The sequence below is a fragment of the Musca vetustissima genome, unplaced genomic scaffold (genome assembly GCF_032173495.1).
Source record: "Musca vetustissima isolate MV318-11 ecotype Yass unplaced genomic scaffold, APGP_CSIRO_Mvet_v1 utg10716, whole genome shotgun sequence".
Classification (NCBI taxonomy): domain Eukaryota; kingdom Metazoa; phylum Arthropoda; class Insecta; order Diptera; family Muscidae; genus Musca; species Musca vetustissima.
Genome location: NW_026873359.1, coordinates 132,826 through 142,959, shown reverse-complemented (window position 1 = coordinate 142,959; position 10,134 = coordinate 132,826). Strand labels below are relative to the sequence as shown.

The 10,134-nt window shown below is 31.7% G+C and overlaps 1 protein-coding gene across 1 annotated transcript; it reads left to right on the top strand.

The window, feature by feature from the left end:
- Positions 1 to 310: 310 nt before the first annotated feature.
- LOC133324743 (heparan sulfate glucosamine 3-O-sulfotransferase 6-like) lies at positions 311 to 7,585 on the top strand. The gene is made up of 3 exons (XM_061533586.1): positions 311 to 445; positions 504 to 1,057; positions 7,078 to 7,585. The coding sequence occupies exons 1-3, from the start codon at positions 311 to 313 to the stop codon at positions 7,583 to 7,585; spliced, it is 1,197 nt and encodes a 398-aa protein (XP_061389570.1).
- Positions 7,586 to 10,134: the final 2,549 nt, after the last annotated feature.

Here is a 10,134-nt window from a genome sequence, read left to right as displayed (position 1 = left end):
TGACTCTGAAACAATGAAAGGACGAAAAAATTAGGGAGTGTTAAGTGTGGTGCAAGAAAAAGTTTTAAATTAATTAAGAAGTGCAGCAGTTAAAAAAAGACGAAAAACAGAATGTGTGGTTTTTCTTTGGAAAACAAAGAGGAAAACTCAATCACGAAATGGCATTGCTAAATCAAGGCAGTGGAAGAAAAACTGGTGAGGAATTGTAAAATTTACATCCTGTTTGTCGGAAATCAACAACAGCAACAACGAATTCCCAACGCAACGCAACGCAAAACGAAACGAGACCTCTGGGGTAGTGGCAGTAAATATGTCCATAAATTGGTTCAATAATCTCAGTAATCGCAGTTTGGTGATTACGATCCTGATTTGCATATCCTTAATCTATGTGTCGTACACATTTAATTCGTGTCTTATCACAAATTTGGGACGCACCCTTAACAAGGTAAGACATTTGTTTTTATTTTTTTATCCTGGAGAAAAATTTGTCTTCCTCTCCATAGAATTCCCTAAAGCAGTTTTTTATTACCACCTCATTATGGTCGGGTGATAATATGCTCGTTGAGAATGCCACCAAATTGGCAGTGGCCAATAATAATACCACCAATTTTACCAATGGAAGCAGTAATACTTCCACCAAGGACTCTGTCCATCCGCATTTACACAATAATAAACTGATGGCGAAAAAGTCGGGAGCCCAAATGAACTCTTCCACCACCTCTGCCTCAGCTCCACGTATTTTAGATGGTTCTCCAAAATATCGTTTGCTGCGACAGCAGGGTTCACGACCCTCACGCCACTTACCCGATACCTTAATTATTGGTGTCAAGAAATCTGGTACTCGTGCCCTTTTGGAATTTATACGACTTCATCCGGATGTTCGTGCTGCTGGTTGTGAGGTGCATTTTTTCGATCGCCACTATCAAAAGGGTTTACACTGGTATCGCCATCACATGCCATACACCATTGAGGGTCAGATAACCATGGAGAAGACACCGAGTTATTTTGTTACCAAAGAAGTGCCGCAGAGGGTGCATCATATGAATGCCAATACGAAGTAAGTCCAAATCGATTTTTTTTTAAAGCCATACACGGCGTGGATTGAAAAAAAATCTTCTTTCAAGGGTCAAACAAGGCGTGGAGATTTTAAATAATCTTTTTTTCAAGGGTTGGTCAAACAAAGCGTGGATTTTTTAAAGAAGACTTTTTTCAAGGGTTGGTCAAACAAGGCGTGGATTTTTTAAAGAAGACTTTTTTCAAGGCGTGGATTTTTTAAAGAAGACTTTTTTCAAGGCGTGGATTTTTTAAAGAAGACTTTTTTCAAGGCGTGGATTTTTTAAAGAAGACTTTTTTCAAGGCGTGGATTTTTTAAAGAAGACTTTTTTCAAGGCGTGGATTTTTTAAAGAAGACTTTTTTCAAGGCGTGGATTTTTTAAAGAAGACTTTTTTCAAGGCGTGGATTTTTTAAAGAAGACTTTTTTCAAGGCGTGGATTTTTTAAAGAAGACTTTTTTCAAGGCGTGGATTTTTTAAAGAAGACTTTTTTCAAGGCGTGGATTTTTTAAAGAAGACTTTTTTCAAGGCGTGGATTTTTTAAAGAAGACTTTTTTCAAGGCGTGGATTTTTTAAAGAAGACTTTTTTCAAGGCGTGGATTTTTTAAAGAAGACTTTTTTCAAGGCGTGGATTTTTTAAAGAAGACTTTTTTCAAGGCGTGGATTTTTTAAAGAAGACTTTTTTCAAGGCGTGGATTTTTTAAAGAAGACTTTTTTCAAGGCGTGGATTTTTTAAAGAAGACTTTTTTCAAGGCGTGGATTTTTTAAAGAAGACTTTTTTCAAGGCGTGGATTTTTTAAAGAAGACTTTTTTCAAGGCGTGGATTTTTTAAAGAAGACTTTTTTCAAGGCGTGGATTTTTTAAAGAAGACTTTTTTCAAGGCGTGGATTTTTTAAAGAAGACTTTTTTCAAGGCGTGGATTTTTTAAAGAAGACTTTTTTCAAGGCGTGGATTTTTTAAAGAAGACTTTTTTCAAGGCGTGGATTTTTTAAAGAAGACTTTTTTCAAGGCGTGGATTTTTTAAAGAAGACTTTTTTCAAGGCGTGGATTTTTTAAAGAAGACTTTTTTCAAGGCGTGGATTTTTTAAAGAAGACTTTTTTCAAGGCGTGGATTTTTTAAAGAAGACTTTTTTCAAGGCGTGGATTTTTTAAAGAAGACTTTTTTCAAGGCGTGGATTTTTTAAAGAAGACTTTTTTCAAGGCGTGGATTTTTTAAAGAAGACTTTTTTCAAGGCGTGGATTTTTTAAAGAAGACTTTTTTCAAGGCGTGGATTTTTTAAAGAAGACTTTTTTCAAGGCGTGGATTTTTTAAAGAAGACTTTTTTCAAGGCGTGGATTTTTTAAAGAAGACTTTTTTCAAGGCGTGGATTTTTTAAAGAAGACTTTTTTCAAGGCGTGGATTTTTTAAAGAAGACCTTTTTCAAGGCGTAGATTTTTTAAAGAAGACCTTTTTCAAGGCGTAGATTTTTTAAAGAAGACCTTTTTCAAGGCGTAGATTTTTTAAAGAAGACCTTTTTCAAGGCGTGGATTTTTTAAAGAAGACTTTTTTTAAGGCGTGGATTTTTTAAAGAAGACTTTTTTTAAGGCGTGGATTTTTAAAAAAAACTTTTTTCAAGGCGTGGATTTTTTAAAAAAGACTTTTTTCAAGGCGTGGATTTTTTAAAAAAAAAACTTTTTTCAAGGCGTGGATTTTTTAAAAAAAAAACTTTTTTCAAGGCGTGGATTTTTTAAAAAAGACTTTTTTCAAGGCGTGGATTTTTAAAAAAGACTTTTTTCAAGGCGTGGATTTTTAAAAAAAACTTTTTTCAAGGCGTGGATTTTTTAAAAAAGACTTTTTTCAAGGCGTGGATTTTTAAAAAAAACTTTTTTCAAGGCGTGGATTTTTAAAAAAAGACTTTTTTCAAGGCGTGGATTTTTTAAAAAAGACTTTTTTCAAGGCGTGGATTTTTAAAAAAGACTTTTTTCAAGGCGTGGATTTTTAAAAAAAACTTTTTTCAAGGCGTGGATTTTTTAAAAAAGACTTTTTTCAAGGCGTGGATTTTTAAAAAAAACTTTTTTCAAGGCGTGGATTTTTAAAAAAAACTTTTTTCAAGGCGTGGATTTTTTAAAAAAGACTTTTTTCAAGGCGTGGATTTTTTAAAAAAGACTTTTTTCAAGGCGTGGATTTTTAAAAAAAAAAAACTTTTTTCAAGGCGTGGATTTTTTAAAAAAGACTTTTTTCAAGGCGTGGATTTTTTAAAAAAGACTTTTTTCAAGGCGTGGATTTTTTAAAAAAGACTTTTTTCAAGGCGTGGATTTTTTAAAAAAGACTTTTTTCAAGGCGTGGATTTTTTAAAAAAGACTTTTTTCAAGGCGTGGATTTTTTAAAAAAGACTTTTTTCAAGGCTTGGATTTTTTAAAAAAGACTTTTTTCAAGGCGTGGATTTTTTAAAAAAGACTTTTTTCAAGGCGTGGATTTTTTAAAAAAGACTTTTTTCAAGGCGTGGATTTTTTAAAAAAGACTTTTTTCAAGGCGTGGATTTTTTAAAAAAGACTTTTTTCAAGGCGTGGATTTTTTAAAAATGACTTTTTTCAAGGCGTGGATTTTTTAAAAAAGACTTTTCAAGGCGTGGATTTTTTAAAAATGACTTTTTTCAAGGCGTGGATTTTTTAAAAATGACTTTTTTCAAGGCGTGGATTTTTTAAAAATGACTTTTTTCAAGGCGTGGATTTTTTAAAAATGACTTTTTTCAAGGCGTGGATTTTTTAAAAATGACTTTTTTCAAGGCGTGGATTTTTTAAAAATGACTTTTTTCAAGGCGTGGATTTTTTAAAAAAGACTTTTTTCAAGGCGTGGATTTTTTAAAAAAGACTTTTTTCAAGGCGTGGATTTTTTAAAAAAGACTTTTTTCAAGGCGTGGATTTTTTTAAAAAAGACTTTTTTCAAGGCGTGGATTTTTTAAAAAAGACTTTTTTCAAGGCGTGGATTTTTTAAAAAAGACTTTTTTCAAGGCGTGGATTTTTTAAAAAAGACTTTTTTCAAGGCGTGGATTTTTTAAAAAAGACTTTTTTCAAGGCGTGGATTTTTTAAAAAAGACTTTTTTCAAGGCGTGGATTTTTTAAAAAAGACTTTTTTCAAGGCGCGGATTTTTTAAAAAAGACTTTTTTCAAGGCGTGGATTTTTTAAAAAAGACTTTTTTCAAGGCGTGGATTTTTTAAAAAAGACTTTTTTCAAGGCGTGGATTTTTTAAAAAAGACTTTTTTCAAGGCGTGGATTTTTTAAAAAAGACTTTTTTCAAGGCGTGGATTTTTTAAAAAAGACTTTTTTCAAGGCGTGGATTTTTTAAAAAAGACTTTTTTCAAGGCGTGGATTTTTTAAAAAAGACTTTTTTCAAGGCGTGGATTTTTTAAAAAAGACTTTTTTCAAGGCGTGGATTTTTTAAAAAAGACTTTTTTCAAGGCGTGGATTTTTTAAAAAAGACTTTTTTCAAGGCGCGGATTTTTTAAAAAAGACTTTTTTCAAGGCGTGGATTTTTTAAAAAAGACTTTTTTCAAGGCGTGGATTTTTTAAAAAAGACTTTTTTCAAGGCGTGGATTTTTTAAAAAAGACTTTTTTCAAGGCGTGGATTTTTTAAAAAAGACTTTTTTCAAGGCGTGGATTTTTTAAAAAAGACTTTTTTCAAGGCGTGGATTTTTTAAAAAAGACTTTTTTCAAGGCGTGGATTTTTTAAAAAAGACTTTTTTCAAGGCGCGGATTTTTTAAAAAAGACTTTTTTCAAGGCGTGGATTTTTTAAAAAATACTTTTTTCAAGGCGTGGATTTTTTAAAAAAGACTTTTTTCAAGGCGCGGATTTTTTAAAAAAGACTTTTTTCAAGGCGTGGATTTTTTAAAAAAGACTTTTTTCAAGGCGTGGATTTTTTAAAAAAGACTTTTTTCAAGGCGTGGATTTTTTAAAAAAGACTTTTTTCAAGGCGTGGATTTTTTAAAAAAGACTTTTTTCAAGGCGTGGATTTTTTAAAAAAGACTTTTTTCAAGGCGTGGATTTTTTAAAAAAGACTTTTTTCAAGGCGTGGATTTTTTAAAAATGACTTTTTTCAAGGCGTGGATTTTTTAAAAATGACTTTTTTCAAGGCGTGGATTTTTTAGAAATGACTTTTTTCAAGGCGTGGATTTTTTAAAAATGACTTTTTTCAAGGCGTGGATTTTTTAAAAAAGACTTTTTTCAAGGCGTGGATTTTTTAAAAATGACTTTTTTCAAGGCGTGGATTTTTTAAAAATGACTTTTTTCAAGGCGTGGATTTTTTAAAAATGACTTTTTTCAAGGCGTGGATTTTTTAAAAAAGACTTTTTTCAAGGCGTGGATTTTTTAAAAAAGACTTTTTTCAAGGCGTGGATTTTTTAAAAAAGACTTTTTTCAAGGCGTGGATTTTTTAAAAAAGACTTTTTTCAAGGCGTGGATTTTTTAAAAAAGACTTTTTTCAAGGCGTGGATTTTTTAAAAAAGACTTTTTTCAAGGCGTGGATTTTTTAAAAAAGACTTTTTTCAAGGCGTGGATTTTTTAAAAAAGACTTTTTTCAAGGCGTGGATTTTTTAAAAAAGACTTTTTTCAAGGCGTGGATTTTTTAAAAAAGACTTTTTTCAAGGCGCGGATTTTTTAAAAAAGACTTTTTTCAAGGCGTGGATTTTTTAAAAAAGACTTTTTTCAAGGCGTGGATTTTTTAAAAAAGACTTTTTTCAAGGCGTGGATTTTTTAAAAAAGACTTTTTTCAAGGCGCGGATTTTTTAAAAAAGACTTTTTTCAAGGCGTGGATTTTTTAAAAAAGACTTTTTTCAAGGCGTGGATTTTTTAAAAAAGACTTTTTTCAAGGCGTGGATTTTTTAAAAAAGACTTTTTTCAAGGCGTGGATTTTTTAAAAAAGACTTTTTTCAAGGCGTGGATTTTTTAAAAAAGACTTTTTTCAAGGCGCGGATTTTTTAAAAAAGACTTTTTTCAAGGCGTGGATTTTTTAAAAAAGACTTTTTTCAAGGCGTGGATTTTTTAAAAAATACTTTTTTCAAGGCGTGGATTTTTTAAAAAAGACTTTTTTCAAGGCGTGGATTTTTTAAAAAAGACTTTTTTCAAGGCGTGGATTTTTTAAAAAAGACTTTTTTCAAGGCGTGGATTTTTTAAAAAAGACTTTTTTCAAGGCGCGGATTTTTTAAAAAAGACTTTTTTCAAGGCGTGGATTTTTTAAAAAAGACTTTTTTCAAGGCGTGGATTTTTTAAAAAAGACTTTTTTCAAGGCGTGGATTTTTTAAAAAAGACTTTTTTCAAGGCGTGGATTTTTTAAAAAAGACTTTTTTCAAGGCGTGGATTTTTTAAAGAACAATTTTTCAGGGGTCGGTCAAACAAGGCGTGGATTTTTTAAAGAATAATTGTTTCAAGGGTCGGTCAAACAAAGAGTGGATTTTTTAAAGGATAACTTTTTGAAGGTTCGGTCAAACAAGGCGTGGATTTTTTTAAAAAATACTTTTTTTCAAGGGTCGGTCAAACAAGGCGTGGATTTTTTTAAAAAATACTTTTTTTCAAGGGTCGGTCAAACAAGGCGTGGATTTTTTTAAAAAATACTTTTTTTCAAGGGTCGGTCAAACAAGGCGTGGATTTTTTTTAAAAAATACTTTTTTCAAGGGTCTGTCAAACAAGGAGTGTATTTTTTAAAGAATCATTTTTCGAGGGTTGGTCAAACAAGGAGTGGATTTTTTTTTAAATACTTTTTTCAAGGGTCGGTCAAACAAGGCGTGGATTTTTTTAAAGAATAATTTTTTCAAGGGTCGGCCAAAAAAGGCGTGGATTTTTTAAAGGATCATTTTTTCAAGGGTCGGTCAAACAAGGCGTGAATTTTTTTAAAGAATAATTTTTTCAATTGTCGGTCAAACAAGGCGTGGATTTTTTTAAAGAATAATTTTTTAAAAGATTAATATTTTAAGGTTCAAACAGGGTTTGGATTTTTTAAAGATTAATTTTTTCAAGGCTCAAACAAGACTAAATTTGTTTGTCTCCTTTAGACTCCTGGTTGTTGTTCGTGATCCTGTTACACGTGCCATATCCGATTATACCCAAGCGGCTAGCAAAAAAGCCGATATGAAACGTTTTGAAGATTTGGCCTTTGTCAATGGTTCCTATGCTGTTGTGGACACAAATTGGGGACCTGTAAAAATTGGAATTTACTCGAGATATTTGGAAAAATGGCTACACTATTTCCAACTGTCACAATTGCTGTTCATTAGCGGAGAGCGTCTCATAATGGATCCAGCCTATGAAATTGGACGTGTCCAAGATTTCTTGGGCCTCAAACGTGTCGTTACCGAAAAACATTTCTATTTTAATGCTACCAAAGGATTTCCGTGCCTCTTTAAATCGGAGGCCCGCTCCACACCCCATTGTCTGGGTAAGACAAAAGGTCGCAATCATCCTCATATTGAGGCGGCGGCCATTGAAAGACTGCGTGATTTTTATAGGCCATTTAATAATCGTTTTTATGAAATGACAGGAATTAATTTTGCCTGGCCATAAAATGGTTACCATACGGAAAGGGAGGGTATACAAATGTTTTTTTTCTTTTTTATATAGAATAGGAATTGGTAGAAAGTTTGAATTATTAATATTCTTAATGAAATATTTCGAAAGACAAGTTAGTGATATTTATAAAAAAAAATTACAAAAAATTATGAAATTGACATTTTCAATTAGGTGGATGTAGGCGGCAAAAATTAAATAATCGAAAATTGAATAAGAAGGGGAAGATAGAGGAGGGTCGTAGAAAAGTAAAATAATTTAGTTCTGAGAACTGATAATTATTTTGTTCTAATTTCCGGATTTTTAAGTATTTCGAAAAATCGATTTAAATATCTTGACCTCTATGACCCTTCGTTGTTTTTCACCTTATTGTGAGTATTTTTAACCATCTAATGGAATTTGACTTAGACTTGAAATAGAATATGTTGAAATCATAAATAAACCGAAACTAAACTAGAACAACGCACAATCGGGCTTTGTAAAAACAAGCTTGTGAATTCAAAAAGAAGAGATAGAATCCAAAATACCAATAGCATTTATAAAATGATATATCCTTTGAACTTATACAACTCTACTTTATATTAATATATTTGATAATACAAAAACCAAACAAGAAAAAAATATTATACTCATATATTAACTAGTATTATAGAACTATTCTAAAATATATAAATAAACCAAAACAAGACTTTGATATATATAGTATATATATTTCAATATATTTATAAAATATATAAGAAAAAACATAAAATGAACACCCGTACTATGGTCAAAACTAACCTCTTATCTCACTCTCCCCCTCAACTTTTCATGTAGCTTAAAATCCCACAAATGAAGAAAAATTTAAACAAAAAAATCAAAACTACAAAATAATCATAAATAAAGGTTCCTCTTGCATCTTATATAGAGATCATCTTAACTGAAATCACTTGCAATCATTTCTCTTTCCTAAAACATCACCACTCACACTAAACTCTACTCTCTCTCTACTACCGTATTTATAAATAGAACACGCACACTATAACTTAAAAATCAGGAGCTTACAAAAGTAAAATAAAACACATATTTTGTAGTAAAGTTAATACCAGTTACAATTTCATTCCAATAACAAAATTAAATGAAATTTTATAAAAATGAAAAATTTATTTATTAAATTATTATTTATCATCAAAACTTAGAGAAACATTTTTCCACAACTTATTATATTTTAAAAAACAGTGAGCGGAGCAGTATAGTCGGACCTATATTCTGATCCTGGGCAATATTTCTTGATATTTACACTATCTTGACCTGTTAGAGGTCAAGATCTCCCTTTTCTTGCCGTGACATTTTTTCCGAATCGTGTTTTCCTGATTGATCTATTTGCCAATCAACTTATTTCTAAGCTCACCGATTACAAATGTGAAATCAGATTTGGAAAATCCAATAGAATGGATCCAAAATAGCGGATCGTGTATTACAATAAATTAAATATTAGGTTGGGGAAAAATAAATCCATTATTTTTTCGGAAGATGGCTGTACTGATAGATTTCTCGTAAAGTATCGACAAAACAATTTCAGATTTATGCTCGTTGGAAGGGTGATATTTCGAAGTAAAACAAGTAAAAAAGTGTCAGTCGGTGTTGCCCCAGCCTATGGATTGCGAAGGTCTTCCAAATTTGACACAGATTTTATTATTAGCTTTATATAAGAAACTACCAAAGTGCCCCCTACTTCGTACCAGGCCATTGAAAATCTTGAAAAATTAAATTCGTGAATAGGGGGGGAGGTCCCTTAATGTTGATAAAATTTTATAAAATATTGAACATTTGTAAGGGTGGTACCTGAAGGAGTGGACTACTGGGTCCCATCTTTGGACTTAATCTAGACATCGTAAAGATATTTGGTTTGTGCAAAGTTTGGTTCACATCGGACCTTCCATTCGCCTGATATTGGATTAACAAATATTGAAAATGTTAATCATTTGTGGGGGTGGTACTAGAAGGAGTTGACCAATGGGTCCCATCTTCCTACTTGATCTAGGCTTGGTAAAGATAATAGGCTGTACAAAGTTTCATTAACATCGGATAGACCGTTTGCATGTTATTTTAAAATTAATGTTGAATATAATTTTGACCATTTTCTGTGGGAGGTACCAGAAGGAGTGGGCCGATATTCCCCATCTTCGAACTTAAACTAATTTTGGGCGGAAAGTTTAAATGAAATCGTTTGCTGCCTTAGAGATTTATCGGGCGCATCGGCCAGTCAACCAGACAGACAAAGCACGGACGGACATGGATAAATCGATTCCAAATTTTCTGAAACGGATTTGCTCCAAAGAAACATGGGGTCTAAAACCAATATTTCGATGAGGCACATTTTCACCGTATCAAAGTGTATATGTCCTCATTAGCATAAAGGCTGCTGAGGGTATAAAAATATTTTCCGGTTTTTTGTTTGGTGCATTCAGTTGTGAGTTACAGGGTGTTTAAAATTGAAGTGAACAAAGAGAAAATTCTGTACATTTTACAGACAAAGGCGAAAATTCAAGCCAAGCTGCTGAAAT